This window comes from Lissotriton helveticus, chromosome 3_2 (assembly GCF_964261635.1).
Source record: "Lissotriton helveticus chromosome 3_2, aLisHel1.1, whole genome shotgun sequence".
Classification (NCBI taxonomy): Eukaryota; Metazoa; Chordata; class Amphibia; order Caudata; family Salamandridae; genus Lissotriton; species Lissotriton helveticus.
This window is the reverse complement of record NC_136062.1, coordinates 492,274,845-492,299,289: the sequence shown is the minus strand read 5'-3', so window position 1 is coordinate 492,299,289 and position 24,445 is coordinate 492,274,845. Positions and strand designations below refer to the sequence as shown.

The 24,445-nt window shown below is 49.2% G+C and overlaps 1 protein-coding gene across 3 annotated transcripts in view; it reads left to right on the top strand.

Annotated features, from left to right (window-relative positions):
* NR1H3 (nuclear receptor subfamily 1 group H member 3) overlaps nt 1-24,445 on the top strand; it is a 333,706-nt gene that overhangs the window by 284,942 nt on the left and 24,319 nt on the right. For all 3 annotated transcript variants that reach the window (XM_078684465.1, XM_078684464.1, XM_078684466.1), the window contains 2 exons: nt 7,300-7,399; nt 18,285-18,398. In XM_078684465.1, coding sequence (XP_078540591.1) covers nt 7,300-7,399; nt 18,285-18,398 — 214 coding nt within the window. The remainder of the gene's footprint in view (nt 1-7,299; nt 7,400-18,284; nt 18,399-24,445) is intronic.

The following is a 24,445-nucleotide window of genomic DNA, read 5'->3' as shown; positions in this document are numbered from 1 at the left end:
TACTAACTTTGGTACGAAAACTCGCCTGGAAGTCACTCAGAACTTGGGACTCCATCATCCAATCCTGTACCCTTCCTATGACCTGTTTACAGAAGATGTTTTGGAGAGAATCAATAAGGCCAATCGGTCTATAACTCATTGGCTTTGATCTGTCCCCTTTTTTGAAGATGGGCACTATTCCTGCGATGTGCCAAGATGGTGGGATGGGAGCCCCCGATAGAATCAAGTTTGTGACCAAATTTATATACGAGCCCCAGAGAATTTTGTCCTCTCTATACAGGTCATTGGGAATTCTATCTGGGCCTGGGGCACGCGCTGCTACACAGGAAGAGATTGCTATCTGTGTTTCCCCTAACGTAAAAAACAAATTTTCGCTCTCCCCGCCCAAGAGCTCGTCCCTCTCCTCAGTGATCTCACTATCAATGAGAGTGTCGTTGCCATAAAGAGAGCCTCAATACGCGACCCACTCTTCGGGCTGGACGGTGTATTCTAGAGTTCTCGTCGTTCCCTTTAGCCAGTCTGCTGCTTGTCTCCAAAACGCCTTTGGGTTCTTGTCAGTAAGTGCAGTGTGTAAGTAAGTCCCGCCCACTCTTTTTTAGCTCTTCGAATAGCCTCTTTATACTCTGCTCTACAGATTGTGATCTCGCACATGCGCTTCACATTAGCGCACGGAAAACAACCTTTAGAAAGCAACTTTTACATCGCAGAGCCTTTACAACGCAACCATTACAACGCAAACTATTACAACGCATTGCTCTGGGGGGCGCTCTAGAATAGGGAATAGGTTAATTTACTATCCAATAACCTTCCCTAGTGTCCACGGGGACTGGAGTTGGAATAGTAAATTAAACTATTCACTATCCAGCACCCCAAAGCACTATGCGTTGTAATGGACTGCGTTGTAATACTTGTGTTGTAAAGGCATGCGATGTAAAAGCATGCGTTGTAATGTCATACATCCTTAGCGCACTGATAAGCACCCCCTTTGCCTTCCTACAATCCTGATTATATCAGGGAGTCTTAGTATCCAACAACACATCTGTGCCTTTCCCCCCCTTATCTCGCGCTTTAAGCGGACGACTAAGTTTGTCCCTCACCTCATTATAAAAAGACTCACGCGAGGCCCAGAGTCTCCGCGGCAACATTGGGGTGGATGCAACCAGGTCCTCTATCAGCTGCCTCGCTTTTTCCTTCACTAGTTCTGAGTCTGCCGGGTGGTGCTCCATCCAGCTCCACTTGACAGCTCTTTGATTGTTAGCAACCGAGAGCACCCCCAAATCAGGCCCCCGCGGGGACAGTCTGCAGGGGCCCACTTTTGTAAGGGTAAAGGCTAGGGCGTGATGGTCCCTCTCAGATCATTTCACCGCTGCCATATCTTCCGCTTGGGGCCAGAGGTTGGGAGTAATTAAACAATAGTCAATCCTACTGGTGTAACCAGGTCTATTAAAAGTATGTTCCCCTTTGGGGTCAGGCCTAGTTCTTCCGTTTGTAGCTCTTAGGTCTGTTGTAAAGTAAGGGCGAGCACCTGGACACCTCTCTTTGTCCACTCTACCTTTGGGAGGTCTAGGGGGGGTATTAGCCGCTCACGATCCCATTCCTCAGTGAGATCTGGCGGGTGGAAGCAAGGGGTTCAAAAGTACAGCTGAAATCCGCTGCCACCAAAACAGGGGCACTATCGGAATATTTGGCCGGGGCGTTAACTAGTATTTGGATAGCGTTTGTTTCCTCTGAGGCACAGTCGACTCTGTTGTAGACGTTAAAAATTCTGAACCTCCATCCACCAAACAGAGTCAGTTCCAGAGCCAGGATATCCTGAGAGTCAACATGGGGGAGTTAAACTTTGGACCCCAGTCTATTTTTTATCCAGACAACAAGGACCCCTGAGGGTCTACCCTGATCTTTCCTGCTCGCTTCAATAGCGTAAGCGGAAAAGCCGCTTCTATATGGGGCGACCAGACTCCAAGCTTCCTGAAACATGATTACGTCGAAGGTGTCTACAACCCTACACCAGTCTGGTTCTGACTGCAATTTAAAATCCCAGCCACAGTCCGTACTAGGACACTTAGGTCCGGGACTGAGTGTATTCCGCCGTCTGTCACAGGGCTAGGGACTGAACCACTAGGTTCGCGATCAGTAATTGAATCAACAACTTCCATGCCCAGTACCATCTCATCCGTTGTGCCACCACTAGGCGCTGGGCCACTGTTTCCATCGTAGCAATCGGGGTCCAATACAATACTCGCGGCCACTCACCCCAGTTCTAGGAGTCAATGTTTCAGGTAAGGCTTGCTTCGGCGGAGCCCCTTGTTTCCCCAGATTTTTTCCACCAGACTGTAGTCACCTTCGGCCATTCCCTGCTCCACAAAGACTGGTGCAGGAACCTTCCCCAGAGAGTCTATAGGGGCTAACTCTGATCTTAATGGGCTTCTGTACCTGATCGAGATACAGGAGTTGGCTTGGGGGATTGAGCGGGAATCTATCGCCAGAAGTCCAGTGACCATGTCCCTATTGTTAATCCCAACTTCAATCATGTCATTAGCAATCTCGGGCAGGGAAGATTTATCTTCATATTTAATGTCATCTCTGATTATTGAATATCAGTGGTGAGAAGATCTCAGCCAATGGATGACCTTGGTTTTGAGAGCTTCGTGATCCTCTGATCCAACCTGGGAGAGTTTGGGCACTTCGGTAAGCAGATCACATTCCGTACAGACTGATCCCACTGCTTCGTATAAATTCCTTCCCTTACTGTCCCTAGGGCATGGTTTACGTCCTGTGTCTCCTCACCTCCAACAGGGGTCCTGGTTCTTGCCTTGGCGTAAACAACTCCTGGAGGAGTATTTTTAGTTGTCACTGCATCCGTGTGGTTTTGGGGATGATTCCTAGAACTAGCTAAATGGTGGTGTAAAATGGTCCAGGGAGGGTCATGTGGTGAGGTTTTCTTAGGTCTCTCTACTCTGCCCCGCGAGTGCGACCCTTTTTCCCTGTCCACTACCAAGGGTTTGCTGCTAGTTGGGATACAAGGGGCGACCCATGGCAAGACTCCGTCCTACAAGGTACCCTTTCAATTAGGGTGGCCACCTCCCTCCTAAGTGCAGCCACCTCCCTCCTAAGTGCAGCCACCTCCCTCCTAAGTGCAGCCACCTCACCCCTTAGTGACTCTATAACTAACTTCAGTGCGAGCATTTCAGGTGTAAGGGCATTACAGGAAGATTCAGGTTTTTTTTTACCCACTCCTGTGGTGTCAACATCTTTAGGGGCAAGAACATTGAATCTGTGGCACTTGATGGCGACAGTTTGGGCTGTACCAGGTGACCTATTTAACTGTACGCTTTGCACTGATGTCTCCTGATCTGGTTCCAGATCTAGGGATCGTCTTCTTAAGCCCCTTCTTTTCCTTGTGTGCAGTTGAAACATGCGTGGGATTCGCTTTGCGGATTTTCCCCTGTGCGGTGTGCTAGCTATAGTAACCAAGGGAATTACTGGGTCATCAGCTATGGTTTGTGTTAGTGTAGAGGTGCTGGAACTGGCTACCTGTATGGGGGAGTTCGATGTGTCCGTATCTGCAATTTCCTGGCCCTCAGTCAATATCTGATCAATTCGATCCATGGTCTCGTGGCAAACAGCGCCAAGAGACTTCTTTTTCTTTTTAGAATTGGTCGTGCCCTGCGCCTTATCTTGTATTTTCCTTTTGCCCATCTTCGTCTGGTTTCTTGGATTGCGTTGTGTGATAACAGGAACTCAGCGCTGCACTTCTAAGCGAATCTCTCTACATCCACTGGCTGAACCCTCACTCCCCCGGGACAATGCACCAAGCAGATGCAGAATTTGGATTGGCTTTAGCCCAGTTGGAGGAATGGGGTGAAACACTTTTAAGCAAAACAGGATTCTTAGGGTACAGTACCGGCTGTTAGATGGTTTGGAGAGAGCTGAAAGGATCACCCTGGTTCAGGTCCAAGGGGGGTGTCCCCGCCCTGCCTCCTCCTGTCGCTGACGGGCACAGACGGGCCTGCCCTTGGCCCGGGCTTCACCCGTGCGCGTCCCGCACTGCGGGTGTCCACTGCCGATTTTGTAGTGCCTCCTGGCGCTAAATGATGACGCTGAGGGCCAGGCCGGGTGGCGGGAAACAGAGCAGGCTGGATATTATGGGCCTCCCAGGACCGGAAGCAGCAAGGCGGCCAGACGAGCGGAACCCCTGCTTTCAGACGCTATTAGAGTTCTACCTCGTGCATCACGAGACGCTTCCCAACATACCTGATCTCGTCACTCACAGCAAGGGCACAGTCAAGCAACTCGAACTAGCGATGTGGCTCCTAAAGTCGTAGAGTTTGGATATTTACAATTGCCTCCAGAGTGCATGGTCATTCTGAAGGAAGCAAGGCACCCAAACACAAGAGCATGGTATGCAGCCAAATGGAAACATTTTGCCACCATTGCACGGCTCAGAACATAGACCCTTGCGCCCCTACAGTACAACAACTAGTGTGCTACTTGCTACACTTCCGCAAGTCACATTTAGCAAACAGTTGCCATAAGACGGCATCTAGCAGCAATTGCAGCTTATCTGCAGAATCGCAACATCAGTCACTTTTAAGAATACCAGTTATCAAAGCTTTTATGGAAGGGTTACAGAGACTAATCCTGGAGGAATCCTGCCACGTACACCTCCAGTCCCTTCATGAAATGTAAATGTTGTGCTCACACAACTAATTTCCAAACCTTTTGAACCACTGCACCCGTGTCCTCTGCAGTTCCTTTCTTGGGAGGTAGCCTTCCTTGTAGCTAGAACTTCCCTAAGAAGAGTTATTAAAATTCATGCACCAACCACTGAAGAGCCTTATTTTCAAGTTTTCCAGAATAAAGTTCGTCTACGTACAAAATCAAAATTTCTCCCAAAGGTCATCTCTCCTGTTCACCTAAATCAAACATTGGATCTTTCGGTCTTCTTTCCAAAACCGTAAACCCTCGCAGACAGGGCCCTTTGTACACTCTATGTGAATAGAGCACTCATCTACTGCATGAAGAGATCTAAGACATTTAGAAGACACAACAGCTGTTTATAGCTTTGTCAAACCCTAGGAATGGTAACGCCATCTCAAAAGCAGGAATTGCGAGATGGATTGTTAAATGCTTACAGGTTTGCTATGTAAAGGCTAGAAGAGCTTTACCAACAGTTCCAAGAGCTCATTCCACAAGAAAGGAAGGGGCATCAAAGGTTTTTTTAGGAACTATTCCTTAAACAGATATTTATAAAGCGGCTACATGAACAAACCCGCACACTTTTACAAAACACTGATGTGTGGATGTTCATGCCAGACAACCATCTTGATACGGCAAACGCAGATTTTTTTCAAACAACTGCACCATCGAATGGCCTTGAGTCACCGCGACAGGAGTACTGCTATACAGTCTATGCATTGCCTGAGTATCTGCAGCCAACACATGCTCCGAACGGAGGACGGGACTTACCCTGTAAGCATCTATGCATAGCGTGTGTATCTGCAGCCAGCACATGCTATGAACGGAGGACGGTACTTGCCCTGTAAGCATCTATGCATAGCGTGGAGTGCTGCAGATTCACATGCGCCTTTCCGCCTCACTGGCAAGTATGAGATGGTGTCAAATGTACACATATACAACACACTATACATATATATAATCAGCATGTTACATGCCTGTTCAACAGTAACTACTATCCTTCAAGACAGCCAACATGGCTGGGGAAAAATTAACAATTTAACAAAGGAGCCGTTGGACATGCGCATTCCCTCGAGGCGGTAGAGACTCAACGTCACATCAGCAGGAAAAGACTTCCTCAAGAGAAACAACTCGTAAAGTCCAAGCACAACACTAGTTAGCAGGAGTATGCATAGCATGTGAATATGCAGCACTACAGGCTACGAATAAATGCTTACAGGGTAAGTAACATTCTCCTTCTGAAGCAATGTACTGTAAATCACTGGAGCTGATGTCGGGCACTGCCTCAACGTTTTGACGCTAGTTAACTGTACACTCTGCCATAAACTACTGTAGATATGATGTATTGTGTTTTTAGGACACTCGTCCCTTCGTTTGAGGAGTTTGCATGACTGTTCACCTGCTGTAGTCAGTATATCAAGTTGGTTGCTTCGTTGATAGGATTACGTGACCAATCACTTGGCATGGCCTTAAGTGAGATGAAATTGAATGAGTGCATCACTGGTGCGATGGGATTGGGTGTCCGCTCCAGGGGTGGGACAGGATTGACCGAATGCTTCTTTGGGTATTGTGTTTGGCAGAAGCCTCTGGTTGGGATGAATGCTGCCAAAATGGAGAAGAGGCTGATTAACCAGAGAATCATTGGTTGTAAGTGATGATGGTGTCAGGGGTTTGGACGATGGATCCCTTGACGGGATGGGTTTTGGAAGATCCTGCGACCTTTCAAGAACCTCTCATCCTGGTGTTAGGTGGGGATGGTGGGATGCTTTAGATGGTGGTTCCCTGGATGGGACACATTTGGAAGATCCTTTGACCCTGGAAGACCCTCTTACCGTGGAAGAACCTTCAACTCTGGTTGTGGGTGATGTTGTTGGGATGGGTTTAGATGATAGATCACCTGATGGGACATGTTTTGGAAGACCTCTGACCTTGGAAGACCTCTGACCTTGGAAGACCCCCTGACCCTAGTTTTAGGTGATATTTGTGGGATGGGTTTAGATGTTAGATCACTTGACAGGACACATTTTGGAAGATCCCCCACCCTTGGAAGGCCCTCTGACCCTGGCATTAAATGATGTTGATTTGAAGGGGAGTTGACGATGGATCTCTTGATGGGACACATTTTGGAAGGTCGTCTGACCCTGGTTGTAGGTGATGGGATGGGCTGGTGTAGATGATGGATCTCCTGATGGGACATGCTTTGGAAGACCCTCTGACACTGGTTTTAGGTGATGTTGGTTTTGAAAGGGGTTAACAATGGATCTCTTGATGGGACATGCTTTGGAAGACCCTCTGACCCTGGTTTTAGGTGATGTTGCTTGTGAGAGGGGCTAACAATGGATCTCTTGACGGGACACATTTTGGAAGATCGTCTGACCCTGGAAGACCCTCTGACCTTGGATGAGCCTCTGACTCTGGTTGTAGGTGATGTTGGTGGGATGGGGGTGGACGATGGATCCCGTGATGGGACACGTTTTGGAAAATCCTCTGACACTGGAAGACCCTGTGACCCTGATTGTAGGTGATGTAGGTGGGTTGGGTTCGGGTGTGGGATCACTTGTCCAGATGCATCTTTAGTGACCTCTGTGATATTGGTTTTAGGTGATGTTGCTGGAGACATCGCGACGATATAACCCGCAAATTGAGAGCGTGACCTTCCTAAAGGACCTGAGCTACAATCGAGAGGACTTTGCAAAAGCAGGTGATGTTCCAGCTTCCACTTGGGCTGCTCAGCTCTGAGGGCATCTGTGCTCTGATGAGTTGTTGCGCTCGGCTCTCAAGGGGCATTCGTTTCGGGGGTGGGGGGGTGTCTCCCAGTGCCACCCAAATCTGTGTGTTATCTCACTCAGGTAGGTAACGGTGCACTGTATCTCAGTGGTCTAGTAAACTATGCAGAGTGAAAGGACCCTCTTCTGGTGGAACACTCAACTCTGTGGAAGTCAGTCAGTTTTGTGCGAATGTTAAACTGTGGGGGGGGCGCTCTGCTGAAGGGGGGCACTTAACTGTGTGGGAGGACATTTAGCACTGAATGACTCCTGATCTAGGGGTGTACTCTTTATTTATTTAATTTATTTATTTATTCATTTCATTTCTAAAGCGCGCTATCACCTAAAAAGGCATATCAGAGGGGGGCCAAACTGATGACAAGCTAGAGCTTCGGGAATAGCCATGATATTATGCTCCTCCTAAATAGAAGGAGGTCAAGGGGTGTGTCTAAGCTCAGCCGGAAGGGCATTCCACAGTTTCGCTGCGGCCACGCCAAACGATCTTCCTACTGCTTTGACTTTCTTAAACCTAGGTATTGTCACCAATCTAGCCGAGGAGGATCGAAGATTACGGGCCGGCGTATGCCACACAAATTTCCTTTGCAAACGAGCAGGACCCGACCCATGGAGGGCTTTAAAGACCAAGCAGAGAGACTTGAGTTGGACTCTCTGTCTCAATGGGAGCCAGTGCATCTGAGCCCCTAGAAGAGGATGATGTTGTCGGCCACCCCAGGGCTAATTTTGCCACCACGGACTGAATTCTCTGGAGTCTATCCATAAGGTAGCTTGGGGACTCCAACAACAGAGAATTACAGTAGTCTAACCTACTGAGCACGGTGCAACGCACCACATCTACCCAAGCAGAGTACGGCAGCGGAGGAAGGATTTTCCTGAGAAATCTAATAATGGCCAAACAGCCAGCTACTATCTTCGAAACCTGTGTCTCCAGGGTAAGATGGCTATTAAACATGACACCCAGGTTCCGCACCGCCTTCAAGGCTGCACCGATGGAGAGAAATCAACAGGCCAGAAGTTGCAGGGTAGAACAGATTGAACCCTGGCCCTTGGGCAGTATAACACCTCCGTTATTAAATTGCAGGGAATTAGCCTTCAGCCAACCCGCCGTATCTCACAGGCAGTTGTGAAATACTTCCAAAGAAGTTGAGTGATCTCCCTCCAAGGAGAGGATCAACTGCGTGTCATCAGCATAGTTAACAATCTCAATATTATATTGTTTGATGACTCTCATGTGGTTCCACCCACACAATAGAGAGGTAGCAATAATGGCTTTCTTCTGACGTAGAGCTAGCCTCAACAGCTCCTTGTTGAGGAAGGGAATGAGTGAAGGCCTTTCTGTAGAAGGAGCTGGGTAGGAACTCCCTACTTAGTTGAGTAAACCAGGGGCAGCCGAGCGAGGACCTGCTGGGCTGGCGTTCTATGCTGCGGCTTCGGCAGACGTGCCCACGGTCTCTGCTGAGTGCTGAGCGTGGAGTGAGAGAGTGCGGGGCAGACATCAAGTTGTTAAATGCCCTACACTTATATGGACTGCTCAAAATCACCGTGCACTATATCATCAAGGCGCGTAGATGTGGAGTTAGAGTAGTGAATCAGTACTCAGGTCCGTATGCGCACCTGGCTGCTATCGTGGGAGTTGATATTTTGAAGTAGCGATGAGAGTAGGGCAGTGTTTCTGTCCTTCCTCTCTGACGTACAGACAAGTGGGAGCCCTAGTGACGTCCTTCAGCAGCAGGGGTCTTCTGAGGGTCATTTATGGCTGGTAGAGGGTCTCAGAGAGGGTTTGATGTGCAGTGAAGGGCAACAGGGGGTCTGTCAAGGGGATGAAAGGGGAGCTGAGATCTTTGACAAGGAGTCAAAAGAAGTGAGGGGGAAAGTGCTGCAGGTCTGTGGGACGAGTGAGTGACGTTGATTGGTCAGTGCCTGGAGGTGAGGGGTGAGGGTCTCTAGGAGGGAGGGCGTGAAGGCCACCTTTTGTCTGGTGAACGATGGGGTGAGGCTCTGCAGACAGACGTTGGGCCCTCCGACTCGCGCACGTGTTAGACTCCTTGGTCTGTGTTTCAAGAGAGAGCTCCCATGGGTGGTTGGATGGCCAGACTCAGCTATGGCACTTCACTAAAGAAGAAGAGGAAACCAATGCACTCTGAGTAAGGGTGCGACTGGAGACAGAGGAAAGTCTGTTCGCACTTTTATCACCATATTTGTAGATGTCGGAATGATCTGACATCTACAAATATCAGAATGAGTGCAGATCGCGACCCTTGTTCCTGAATCAGTGTAAGGCCCCACACCCCACACGTCATCCTGTAGAAGACCATCATGGGGACAAAGGGGGTGGGGGACAAAGCACTGGTGAGGGAGCAACATGTCCCGAATCACTCAACGAGTGACCAGCTAGGCCAGAACATCCTAGTGGAAGTTCAGTAAAAGACAACATGTTGTAGTGTAATAGCGCCTTGTTTATATATTACACAAAGTGTCTCTGAGCACCTGAGTCCACGTCCAACAGCCGGACGGGGACGTGCCTACAGAGAGGTCACATAGCAGACGCGCCAGCAACAGGAAAGCACAAGAGAGGCTGGGAATCTTAGGTGGATGAGTAGGGTTAGGAGGCACTGCACTCCTACACTCAGAGTAAAGCAGTAGCACAGAAACAGTGAAGCTCCCAGGAGCACAGAGCAGGCGATGGTTCCTGTTGTTGAATGTCCAATAACACATCTGTACATCCTGGACTCCACAGTACAAACTGGCCCCCAGAATCACTCCGCTTTCGGCAGGTGTCAACCAAATACACAAATTTAAAAAGTTGAAATGCAGTCCTGCCAAACAGCACCACTTCCCCTCTCTGGCACCGTCTACCGCACTACCTCTACTGCACTACAGCAGAATTACCCTGCAGTACTACACCCGCAAAGCCCTTCTCAGAGCATCCTAACATGAAAAGCACAGGCTGCTACAAGAGTTTGACAGGCACGCAACAAACCTTGGATAACAGCTGCATGAACTAAAGCAGGGGCATATGAAGCCATGAATTGAATTCCAGAACTGACAGTGGTTCAAGCAAAACCAGAGATCCCGAATAACAAACTGCGGCCAGTCATGTAAAGCCCAGGCTGATGCTGACCAGGTACACACTCCCTGTCCTTGTCTGAGTCCGAACAGAGCAGAGGCCAGCCTCTGCCACTTGCGTCCTGTGAGACACACAGGTAGGACGCACCTTCCGCTTCACTCTTTCGCAAGTGCTGCAACATGTAATATCTTGCAATCCAGGTCGAGACTCCTTCGGGCTCACTACAGTTCCTCAGTACAACTCAACTCTACAATAATGTCGCGATTGTGTGATTTTATTGTGTCTGAGCGGTCACCCTTCTGCATAGTGGGTCTTAGGCTCGCTTCCTTGGGCCACCCCTGATCCGGCTTCCTTTCTACATTTCCAACGTCTTTCGGAGAAGGACCTGCTAGTGGAGCACACTCTGCTCCGTTTCTGTCTTAATGGTCCCTCCACGTATCCTCCTACCAAGGAACTCTCCGTTTACATCCTGTGCCTCTCTGCACCAAAACAAAACAAGCATTGGCATTGCCAATAGGTCTCGCTTGTGGGACCTTATAAGTATTTAGTTTTGCAGCACAATATCCTTGTTGCACCAATGATATTGGGCTGCAAAACTAAATACTTATAAATAATAGTAAAAATTTGTGTGGACGAAGGAACATAAATTAAAACAAGACGGAATGGAAGGCAGAGAAGGGGAGGGGGGAGGAGAAATGCGACACGGCAGGCAGGGGAGGGGGCCGAGTGGGGAGAGCGGCGAAAAAAATGTCAACAAATGCGTGCGCCGGGAAACTGAGCCATGACTAATTAGGGGAGGAGAAGCCGAGAAGCCGCAGAGCGCACGCTGGGCGAAGCCCTTTGATGTGCTGTGCGGCGGCCGTTAAAAAAATGCAATTAGGAGGGAGGGAGGCTGATGCGCGTGCTTGTTTGATCACGTGATTCACGTGAACTTAAACAAAACCGCAGCAGAAAGCCCTTGGTTTGACGAGGATTTTGGCTATTTGAATTCTCGCTCCGCTCAATGCGCTTGCGCGCATCGATAGGTCGCGAGACCTAAACAGTCCATTCCGGGTCTGACCACAGCTCCAACTAAACCAAAGCTTCCACTCCGGATGGCTTAGATTTCGTACTGAAATCTCCATCGGAAACCTATCCTTGAACAATTTCAAGAGTGGCTCGACCCAAACAAAAAAGGCTCCAGAATTAGCCTGGAACTAAAAGAATAGAGCTTTAACCAGCAGAGCCTCACTCTTCTAAGAAGGAGCTATCTTTCGAAAGGCTTTGGACGTTCCTTTGCAGCCTGTAAAGAAGAAGAAGGAGGCTGCCACTAGACCCTTGCACATCCATATTCCATCTTCACCGACCCCACAAGTACCCCCTCCACCATCTACCCCAGCACCTCACTCACCACAAGGCAGGTGACATCTCTATCCACTCACCCATAGGTGAGGACAATGAGGATATACCACAAAACATACATCCTGGGGTTGCCTGGGTGACTGACATTGAACCACAAGGGGATGCAGACCCTGATCTCTATCCCGCAGACCCTCACCACCTGACGATGCCTCTGCGTATCAGGATCTAATGGCAAGGGCAGGAACTTTGCACCAGGTCCCCTTATGTAAAGATACAGTAGAGGAGGGTTGTCTTTTCGAAACTTTATCTAATGCTCAAAGGGGTGGGCACAATACTTACCACTCCTTAAAGGCATGGTACGTCGTGCAGACGACATTTTTTAAAGACCCTGTCAAAGCTAGAATCATAGCACCACGCAGCGATGAAGAATGTAAGAAGCAACATCAGATCCTATGTTTATTAAAGGTCAGTTGACTCCAGGCTCTCTGGTAGTGTCAAATGCAAGGAAGAGAGCTAACCCCTAAACATCAAGAGACGCACCACCCCAGAGAAAGAATCTAAAGTAATAGATGCTCTGGAAAGCGAGTAGCGGCACAATCAGCTAACCATTGGCGGATAGCCAACAGCCAGGCTCTATCAGCTGGATATGGTAGAGCCCACTGGGACAACATGGAGGCTCCTCCAACACCTCCCAGACAAACACAGAAAAAGTGGCAAGAAATTATAAATGAGGGAAAGCTCATTACCTAATATAGCCTTATAGCCCGCCGTAGAGGGCTATACCGGCTATTAAAGTCCCTCTCCAGCGTCGGCTCGGGCCTTTAACAAGGGAGAGGGACTTTAATAGCCGGTATAGCCCAGCTACGAAGAGCCATAAGGCTATTAGAACATTCTGCCACTAGAAGGCAGAATGTTCTAACAAAAAAGAACAAAGCCTTTTGGAAGCGTGAGGGGATTGGAATCCCCTCAGGGTCCTTGAAGCCTTTGTTCACAGCCAGAGCTGTGAACAAAGAAACATTGGAATGTTGGAGCTACGGGCTTCTACCAGCCATTATAAGCCCAGAGCACTCCATGGTTTTCAATGGAGCTCCCAACATTCAATGATCTAAAATCCTATGAAATGTGCATTAGATGACACCGCTGCTAGAGGTATAAATACTAGCCTCCTACTACTTAGGCATGCACGGATCCACATCTCAGGATTTAAGGCCGAGGTACAACCAGCTAGTCTAATTCAACCTTTTGATAAGGAACATCTTTTCGGACCTCAAGTGGACACATCCCTTGAGAAAATGAAAAAGACACGGAGATCGCAAAATCAAGGGGGGGGGGGGCTCCAAACAAACACTCACTGTGGTTCCTTTCATATGCCCAATAACAAACGGGTGCAAAGTCTGCCTCCTTGGACAACACTGGGTAAGTATATAAAAGCTAGGGACAAACCTCTACTTCAAAAACCCATTACATGGGTTCGTATAGAGGAAACAATTTTAAAGGAAGAGGCAGAGGGAGTAAGACCCGTTACTCAAACACCCACAACAAACAATAGCTTCCTTACCATTCCCCCAGACCACTCAACACCTGTCAGGGGTCGTCTTCAACACTTTCTCCCTCTTTGAAAATCAGTCACTTCAGATCAACGGGTGATGGATATTATCCAACGCGGTTACGGTCTGGAGCTCATTGTTACTCCTCCATATATCCCACCTCACAAACACAAACTGTTCATTCAACATCAAAATCTGCCCGAACACGAAGTAAAAGGTCTGATATAGAAAGGAGCAATAGAACCAGGTGAAAAACAGTTTCAGGGAATAGAATATCGTAACACTGCCATATGGTCACTCTTCTAGTAATCACTCCTTTGTTACAAATAGCAGACTTCATGGCTGCCTTAGATCTAAAGGACGTCTACTTCCATATACCTATTCATCCTGCTCACAGAAAACATCTAAGGTTTCTGTTTCAGGGAATCCATTATCAATTCAAGGTTCTTCCCCTTCGGGATTACCACCGCACTAAGGGTATTCACAAAATGTCTAGCAGTGGTCGCAGCACATCTGTGCAGACAAAACATCTATGTCTTTCAATACTTAGACTACTGGTTAATAAAAGCAAACCCTCTCAGCCTTTGCAAACAAAATGCTTGACAATCCCTAACCTTACTACATCAATTAGGGTTCCCCTTCAACTTACTGAACTCACATCTACAACCGCCAGCATACCATCAGGCCTAGGAGCCATGCTCAACACGCAATCAGCATTGGCATACCAAAATGCAGACAGAATACACAGCATAGTTGGGGAGAGGATGTAGGCTAACGGCTAGAGCAGTCGACTTCGTAGCTGGAGAGCCGGGTTCGAGCCTCGGCAAGGACGTTCAACATCCTGTGATTCTAGGCAAATGACTTAATCTCCCCGTGCCCAGCAAAAATGATTGTGTCCATCTGTAACGAAACTGGTTCTCATGTAAAGCGATCTGATACCCAATATCTTCGGGTCGAGTTTGCGCTATATAAAATAAAAAGAACAAAAAAATAGTAACATTAATCCAACAGTTTCAAACAGGGAGTCAAATCCCAGCCAGAACATTTCTACAGCTTGTAGGCATGATGGCAGCTTGAATTTCAGCAGTTCCACATGCCATGCTACACATGAGACCTCACCAAGAATGTCTCTCACACATCACAGGGTCAACTTCACAATCTGGTGTTGGAAGGCAGCCGCAAAGATTTCCCTCTGAAACGGTGGAATTCACACAATCTATCCAAGGGACGGCTGTTTCAAGACCCAGTTCCACAAATAATTCTCACAGCCGATGCTTTTCTCATTGGTTGGGGTGCACAGCTCCGAAACCTCACAATTCAGGGGGTTTGGGATTCCAAACACATCATTCTCCATATCAATCACCTAGAGCTGCAAGCTGTTCATCTAGCAGGGAAACCTAGCAGAACGTGTCCCAGGGACAAGCAATCACATTACGGACTTTCTAAGGAGGACGGAGCAACACGTCCATGAATGGGAGCTCCACCCCATGGTCCTTCTACCACACCAACAGTTCAAGGGCGACACTCTATGGGTGAACTGGTCAGGGATATTTCTGTACACTTTTCCTCCTCGCCCACTACTTCGTTATTGCTCAGGAAACTCAGAAAAACATCCCTTAGAATGATACTCATAGCACCAACATGGGCCGCCAACCATGGTTTTCAACACTGCTGGAGCTCTCACTCGTCCAACCCAAGAAGCTTCACCTCAGCCCGGCCTTCTCACGCAGAACAAAGGAATACTAAGATACCCCAATCCCAGGGAAATGAACATTGCAATACGGCTTCTGAAGTCTTCGAATTTGGGTACCTAAACTTACCATAGTAATGTATGGACATTCGTAAAGAAGTTTGCAAAACTACCTCGAAGCAATGTTATGCGGCTAAATGAAAAAAGATGTGTCACAAACAAAAGATCAACCCCCTCTTTATGCAAAAGTGCAAACAATGATTACTTTCTTATTGCATTTACAGACCGCAGGGTTGTCATACACTTCTATACACTTACACCTGGCGGCTATTGCAGCCTTTCTGCAAAATAGATAACACTGGTCATTATTTAATATCCCCGTTATCAAAGCCTGTATGAAAAAACTTAAAATAATCATTCCTCTCAGGCTTCCACCTGCCCCAGCATGGAGCTTGAACATCGTATTAACATGACTCACAGGTCCTCCTTTTAAACCACTTCACTCTTATCAATTGCAATACTTATCATCAAAACTTGCCTTTTTAATCGCTATTACTTCACTTAGAAGGGTCAGTGAAATCCAGGCATTAACCCAAGACGAACCTTTCTTCCAACTACATAGGGTCACGGTAGTGCTCAGAACAGATCCTAAGTTCCTCCTAAAGGTAGTTTCTAATTTTCATTTAAATCAATACATTGCCTTACCTGTTTTTTTCCTGCAACCAGACTCTGTTGCTAAAAGAGCATTGCACACTTTAGATATAAAAAAAAACTCAAATATTATAGTGACAGAACTAAATTATTCAGAAAAACTAAACAATTGCTTGTTCCCTTTGCACCTCCTCGCGTGGGAAAGGCAATTTCTAAATCGGGAACTTCAAGAAGGATTGGTGAATACATCCAAACGTGGTATGAAAAAGCTAAAAGGCTTCTACCTGTTCCTCCTAAAGCTAACTCCATTAGGAAAATAGGAGCGTCAATGGTCTTTTTAGGGAATATTCCTATTGTTGATATTTGCAAAGCAGTGACATGGTCCACTCCACACACTTTTACAAAACACTATTGTGTGGATGTCTTTGCACATCAACAAACCACTGTCGCGAAGCTGTTCTAAAAACTATTTTTCAAACAACTGCACCCCCAACAAGTTAACCACTGCCTACGTAGAGGGACTGCTTTATAGTCTATGCAAATATGTATCTACATCAGACATGCCTCGAACTGATTGTGTTGCTTACCCTGTAAGCATCTGTTCTTGGCATGTATTGCTGTAGATTCACATGCGCCGACCCTCCTTCCCACAAACGCTGTGTAGGTTGCAGTTCATGCATTTTATATATTTACATCATACTACTGCATGGACAGCACATGGCTGAGACATATGTATCATACTTACAGGGCAAACCAATCTTAAGATGCGCAGTATTACCAAGAATCAAATCAAGTATCAAAGAAAACTTCTCGGAACAAAAACAACTTGTAATCATCCGAACCCAACATTAGATGGCGGACTTATGCAAAGCATGTGAATCTACAGCGCTACATGTCAAGAACAGATGCTTACAGGGTAACATACTCCTTATAGGTTTCCATACACCTCTGTGTGATGCCTGCAACAAAAAACAGGTGCCCTAAACTGGCATTCCATTTGCTTTTGACTTTTCCCAAATGCACTTCACTCAGTTTATAACTTGTTGGTACCCCAAAGCCGTATGTGGCTGGTGTGTCCATGCTGTGGGGATCCATTGGAGCATGTATGGATGCCCAGAAACCGCAAGGGTTCATGCGTATAAACATCCGATCATCAAACTCCAGCACAGTGGGGTTAAAGCACTCCAACAGCGAAAGGGTCAGTGGGAGGGATGTCAAAGGTGGAAGGCATGAAGGGAGAGAGGTACATGGGGAGCTCGTGAGCAGGTGAGGCCTGGGCAGTTGGGAGCCTGGGAGGGGATGTATGGATGTGTGCTGTCCATGAGGATCTAAGGATGTGTGCTCCCAATGTACATGAGGATGTATGGATGTTTGCTATCCATGTACGTGAGAATGTATGGCTGTGTGCTCTCGTATGCATAGGAAAGTATGGATGTGTGCTCTCCATGTACATGAGGACGTATGGATGTGGACTCTGTACATAGGGATGTATGGATGTGTACTCTCTGTACATAGGGATGTGTGCTCTACATGTACATGGGGATGTATGGATGTGTGCTCTGTGTACATGGGGATGTATGGATGTTTGCTATCCATGTACGTGAGAATGTTTGGCTGTGTACTCTCGTATGCATAGGAATGTATGGATGTGTGCTCTCCATGTACATGAGGACGTATGGATGTGTACTCTGTACATAGGGATGTATGCTCTACATGTACATGGGGATGTATGGATGTTTGCTGTCCTTGTACATGAGGATGTATGCATGTGTGCTCCCCTGGTACATGGGGATGTATAGATTTGTGCTCTCCCATGTATATGAGGATGTGTGCTTTCCATGTATATGAGGATATATGCATGTGTTCTGTCCATGTACATGGCTATGTATGGATGTGTGCTGTCTGGGTATGTGGGTATGTATGGATGTGTGTTCTTCATGTACATGGGTATGTATGGATGGATGTATGACATTACAACGCATGCTTTTACCACGAATGCCTTTACAACGCAGTTTTTACAACGCAAACCTTTACAACGCATAGCGCTTTGGGGTGCTGGATAGTGAATAGTTTAATTTACTATTCCAACTCCAGTCCCCGTGGACACTAGGGAAGGTGTTGGATAGTAAATTAAATCTATTCCCTATCCTAGAGCGACCCCAGCGCAATGCGTTGTAATGGTTTGCGTTGTAAAAGTTGAGTCGTAAAGGATGTTTCCCTGTATGGACGTTTGCTCTCCATATACATGTGTATGTATGGATGAGTGCTCTCCGTGTTCATGGGGATGTATGGATGTGAGCTCTCCATATAAGTGAGGATGTATGCTCTCCATGTACATGAGTATGTATGGGTGTGTGCTCTCCCTGTACACGAGGATGTATGGATGTGTGCTCTCCCCGTACATGAGGATGTATGGACGTTTGCAGCCTTGAAACATCATACTGACTCGCCCATGTATTTACATCTCTTCTCTCCCCCCCCCCCTCTTCCATCCTTGTTCCCTCCAGGTCTTCAGTTTGAGTTTATAAACCCCATCTTTGAGTTCTCCAGAGGAATGACGGATTTGCAGTTGGACGATGCAGAATTTGCACTTTTAATCGCAATCAATATATTTTCTGCAGGTAACTGCTAATGGTGGAGCCCAAGGAGTGTTCATTTCTGAAGGATGGTAGACATTATGGACGAGGAGCGTGCAACGATTGGACACAGTTGGGACTGTGTGGAAGAGGAGCGTGCAACGATTGGAGGCAGCTGAGACTGTGGAAGAGGACCAATGCAGTGATTGGAGGCAGCTAGGACTCTGAGAAAGAGGAGCGTGCAACGATTGGACACAGCTGGGACTGTATGGATGAGGAGCGTGCAACGATTGGATGAAGCTAGCACTGTATGGATGAGGAGCGTGCAACGATTGGACACAGCTGGGACTGTATGGATGAGAAGCGTGCAACGATTGGATGAAGCTAGCACTGTATGGATGAGGAGCGTGCAACGATTGGACACAGCTGGGACTGTATGGATGAGGAGCGTGCAACGATTGGATGAAGCTAGCACTGTATGGATGAGGAGCGTGCAACGATTGGACACAGCTGGGACTGTATGGATGAGAAGCGTGCAACGATTGGATGAAGCTAGCACTGTATGGATGAGGAGCGTGCAACGATTGGACACAGCTGGGACTGTATGGATGAGGAGCGTGCAACGATTGGATGAAGCTAGCACTGTATGGATGAGGAGCGTGCAACGATTGGACACAGTTGTGACTGTGTGGATGAGGAGCGTGCAAAGACTGGAGGCAGCTAGCACTGTATGGATGAGGAGCGTGCAACGATTGGACACAGTTAGGACTGTATGGATGAGGAGCGTGCAAAGATTGGACACAGTTAGGACTGTATGGATGAGGAGCGTGCAACGATTGGACACAGTTAGGACTGTATGGATGAGGAGCGTGCAACGATTGGACACAGCTAGCATTGTATGGATGAGGAGCGTGCAACGATTGGATGAAGCTAGCACTGTATGGATGAGGAGCGTGCAACGATTGGACACAGCTGGGACTGTATGGATGAGGAGCGTGCAACGATTGGATGAAGCTAGCACTGTATGGATGAGGAGCGTGCAACGATTGGACACAGTTGTGACTGTGTGGATGAGGAGCGTGCAAAGACTGGAGGCAGCTAGCACTGTATGGATGAGGAGCGTGCAACGATTGGACACAGTTAGGACTGTATGGATGAGGAGCGTGCAACGATTGGACACAGTTAGGACTGTATGGATGAGGAGCGTGCAACGATTGGACACAGCTAGCATTGTATGGATGAGGAGCGTGCAACGATTGGACACAGCTAGCATTGTATGGATGAGGAGCGTGCAACGATTGGATGAAGCTAGCACTGTATGGATGAGGAGCGTGCAACGATTGGAGGCAGCTAGAAATGTGTGGATGAGGAGCGTGCAACGATTGGAGGCAGCTAGAAATGTGTGGATGAGGAGCGTGCAACGATTGGATGAAGCTAGCACTGTATGGATGAAGAGCGTGCAACGATTGGAGGCAGCTAGAAATGTGTGGATGAGGAGCGTGCAACGATTGGAGGAAGCTGGGACTGTGTGGAAGAAGAGCTTGCAATGATTGGAGGCAGCTGAGACTGTGGAAGAGGACCAATGCAGTGATTGGATGCAGCTGGGACTGTGAGAAAGAGGAGCGTGCAAAGACCGGAGGAAGCTGGGACTGTATGGAAGAGGAGCGTGCAACGATTGGATGCAGCTAGCACTGTGTGGATGAGGAGCGTGCAGCAATTGGAGGCAGCTGGGACAGTGTGGAACAGGAGCGTGCAAAGACAGGAGGCAGCTGGGACTGTGTGGAAGAGGGGCGTGCAAGGACTGGAGGCAGCTGGGACTTTGTGGAAGAGGAGCGTGCAAAGACTGGAGGCAGCTAGCACTGTATGGATGAGGAGCGTGGAACGATTGGATGAAGCTAGCACTGTATGGATGAGGAGCATGCAACGATTGGACACAGCTAGCACTGTATGGATGAGGAGCGTGCAACGATTGGACACAGCTAGCATTGTATGGATGAGGAGCGTGCAACGATTGGATGAAGCTAGCACTGTATGGATGAGGAGCGTGCAACGATTGGAGGCAGCTGGGACAGTGTGGAACAGGAGCGTGCAACGATTGGAGGCAGCTAGAAATGTGTGGATGAGGAGCGTGCAACGATTGGAGGCAGCTGGGACAGTGTGGAACAGGAGCGTGCAAAGACAGGAGGCAGCTGGGACTGTGTGGAAGAAGAGCTTGCAATGATTGGAGGCAGCTAGCACTGTGTGGATGAGGAGCGTGCAACGATTGGAGGCAGCTGGGACAGTGTGGAACAGGAGCGTGCAACGATTGGAGGCAGCTGGGACTGTGTGGAAGAAGAGCTTGCAATGATTGGAGGCAGCTAGCACTGTGTGGATGAGGAGCGTGCAGCAATTGGAGGCAGCTGGGACAGTGTGGAACAGGAGCGTGCAAAGACAGGAGGCAGCTGGGACTGTGTGGAAGAGGAGCGTGCCAAGACTGGAGGCAGCTGGGACTGTGTAAGAGGAGCGTGCAATGATTGGAGGCAGCCGGGACAGTGTGGAACAGAAACGTGCAACGATTGGAGACAGCTGGGACTGTGTGGAAGAAAAGCGTGCAACGATTGAAGGCAGCTGGGACAGTGTGGAACAGGAGCGTGCAATGATTGGATGCAGCAAGCACTGTGTGGGTGAGGAGCGTGCAACGATTAGAGGCAGCTGGGACACTGTGGAACAGGAGCGTGCCAAGACTGGAGGCAGCTAGGACTGTGGAAGAGGAGCGTTCAGTGATTGGAGGCACCTGGGACTGTGTGGAAGAGAAGCGTGCATCGATTGGAGGCGGCTGGGACAGTGGTCGAACAGGAGCGCGCAATGATTGGAAGCAGCTAAGACTGTGGAAGAGGAGCGTGCAACGATTAGAGGCAGCTGGGACAGTGTGGAACAGGAGCGTGCAACGATTGGAGGCAGCTAGCACTGTGTGGGTGAGGAGCGTGCAACGATTAGAGGCAGCTGGGACAGTGTGGAACAGGAGCGTGCAAAGACTGGAGGCAGCTGGAACTGTGTGGAACAGGAGCGAGCAAAGACTGGAGGCAGCTGGAACTGTGTGGAACAGGAGCGAGCAAGGACTGAAGGCAGCTGGGACTGTGTGTAACAGGAGCGTGCAAAGACTGGAGGCAGCTAGCACTGTGTGGGTGAGGAGCGTGCAACGATTAGAGGCAGCTGGGACAGTGTGGAATAGGAGCATGCAAAGACTGGAGGCAGCTGGGTCTGTGTGGAAGAAAAGCGTGCAACGATTGGAGGCAGCTGGGACTGTGTGTAACAGGAGCGTGCAAAGACTGGAGGCAGCTGGGTCTGTGTGGAAGAAAAGCGTGCAACGATTGGAGGCAGCTGGGACTGTGTGTAACAGGAGCGTGCAAGGACTGAAGGCAGCTGGGACTGTGTGGAACAGGAGCGTGCAAAGACTGGAGGCAGCTGGGACTGTGTGGAAGAAAAGCGTGCAACGATTGGAGGCAGCTGGGACTGTGTGTAACAGGAGCGTGCAAAGACTGGAGGCAGCTAGCACTGTATGGATGAGGAGCGTGGAACGATTGGATGAAGCTAGCACTGTATGGATGAGGAGCGTGCAACGATTGGACACAGCTAGCACTGTATGGATGAGGAGCGTGCAACGATTGGACACAGTTAGGACTGTATGGATGAGGAGCGTGCAACGATTGGACACAGCTAGCATTGTATGGATGAGGAGCGTGCAACGATTGGATGAAGCTAGCACTGTATGGATGAGGAGCGTGCAACGATTGGAGGCAGCTAGAAATGTGTGGATGAGGAGCGTGCAACGATTGGAGGAAGCTGGGACTGTGTGGAAGAAGAGCTTGCAATGATTGGAGGCAGCTGAGACTGTGGAAGAGGACCAATGCAGTGATTGGAGGCAGCTAGGACTGTGAGAAAGAGGAGCGTGCAAAGACCGGAGGAAGCTGGGACTGTAAGGAAGAGGAGCGTGCAACGATTGGATGCAGCTAGCACTGTGTGGATGAGGAGCGTGCAGCAATTGGAGGCAGCTGGGACAGTGTGGAACAGGAGCGTGCAAAGACAGGAGGCAGCTGGGACTGTGTGGAAGAGGAGCGTGCAAAGACTGGAGGCAGCTAGGACTGTGTGGAAGAGGAGTGTGCATCGATTGGAGGCAGCTGGGACAGTGTGTAACTGGAGCGTGCAAAGACTGGAGGCAGCTATGACTGTGTAAGAGGAGCGTGCAGCAATTGGAGGCAGCTGGGACAGTGTGGAAGAGGGGCGTGCAAGGACCGTGAGGCAGCTGGGACTTTGTGGAACAGGAGTGCCAAGACTGGAGGCAGCTGGCACAGTGTGGAACAGGAACGTGCAATGACTGGAGGCAGCAGGGACAGTGTGGAAGAGGAGCGTTCAGTGATTGGAGGCACCTGGGACTGTGTGGAAGAGAAGCGTGCATCGATTGGGGCAGCTGGGACAGTGTGTAACTGGAGCGTGCAAAGACTGGAGGCAGCTATGACTGTGTAAGAGGAGCGCGCAACGATTGGAGGCAGCTAGTACTGTATGGATGAGGAGCGTGCAACGATTGGACACAGCTAGCATTGTATGGATGAGGAGCGTGCAACGATTGGACACAGCTAGCATTGTATGGATGAGGAGCGTGCAACGATTGGACACAGCTAGCATTGTATGGATGAGGAGCGTGCAACGATTGGATGAAGCTAGCACTGTATGGATGAGGAGCGTGCAACGATTGGAGGCAGCTAGAAATGTGTGGATGAGGAGCGTGCAACGATTGGAGGAAGCTGGGACCGTGTGGAAGAAGAGCTTGCAATGATTGGAGGCAGCTAGCACTGTGTGGATGAGGAGCGTGCAACGATTGGATGAAGCTAGGACTGGGTTGGACAGGAGCGTGCAACGATTGGAGGCAGCTGGGACTGTGTGGAACAGGAGCGTGCAAAGACAGGAGGCAGCTGGGACTGTGTGGAAGAGGGGCGTGCCAAGACTGGAGGCAGCTGGGACTTTGTGGAAGAGGAGCGTGCCAAGACTGGAGGCAGCTGGGACTGTGGAAGAGGAGCGTTCAGTGATTGGAGGCACATGGGACTGTGTGGAAGAGAAGCGTGCATCGATTGGAGGCAGCTGGGACAGTGGTCGAACAGGAGCGTGCAATGATTGGAGGCAGCTGGGACTGTGTGGAACAGGAGCTTGCAAAGACTGGAGGCAGCTGGGACTGTGTGGAAGAAAAGCGTGCAACGATTGAAGGCAGCTGGGACAGTGTGGAACAGGAGCGTGCAAAGACTGGAGGCAGCTGGAACTGTGTGGAACAGGAGCGTGCAAAGACTGGAGGCAGCTGGGACTGTGTGGAACAGGAGCGTGCAAAGACTGGAGGCAGCTGGGACTGTGTGGAAGAAAAGCGTGCAACGATTGGAGGCAGCTGGGACTGTGTGTAACAGGAGCGTGCAAAGACTGGAGGCAGCGGTGACTGTGTGGAAGAAAAGTGTGAGACGATTGGAGGCAGCAGGGACAGTGTGGAACAGGAGCGTGCAAAGACTGGACGCAGCTGGGACTGTATGGAAGAAAAGCGTGCAACGATTGGAGGCAGCTGGGACAGTGTGGAACAGGAGCGTGCAAAGACTGGAGGCAGCTGGGACTGAATGGAAGAGGAGCGTGAAACTATTGGAGGCAGCTGGGACTGTATGGAAGAGGTGCGTGAAACGATTGGAGGCTGCTGGGATTGTGTGGAAGAGGAGGTGCAACGATTGGAGGCAGCTGGGACTGTGTGGAAGAGGAGCGTGCAACGATTGGATGCAGCTTGCGCCGTGTGGATGAGGAGCGTGTAACGATTGGATGAAGTTAGGACTGTGTGGAACAGGAGCGTGCAACGATTGGAGGCAGCTGGGACTGTGTGGAACTGGAGTGTGCAACGATTGGAGGCAGCTGGGACTGTGTGGAACAGGAGCGTGCAACGATTGGCGGCAGCTGAGACTGTGTGGAACAGGAGCGTGCAAAGACCGGAGGCAGCTGGGACTGTGTGGAAGAGGAGCGTGCAAAGACTGGAGGCAGCTGGGAGTGTGAGAAAGAGGAGCCATGCAGTGATTGGAGGCAGCTGGGGCTGT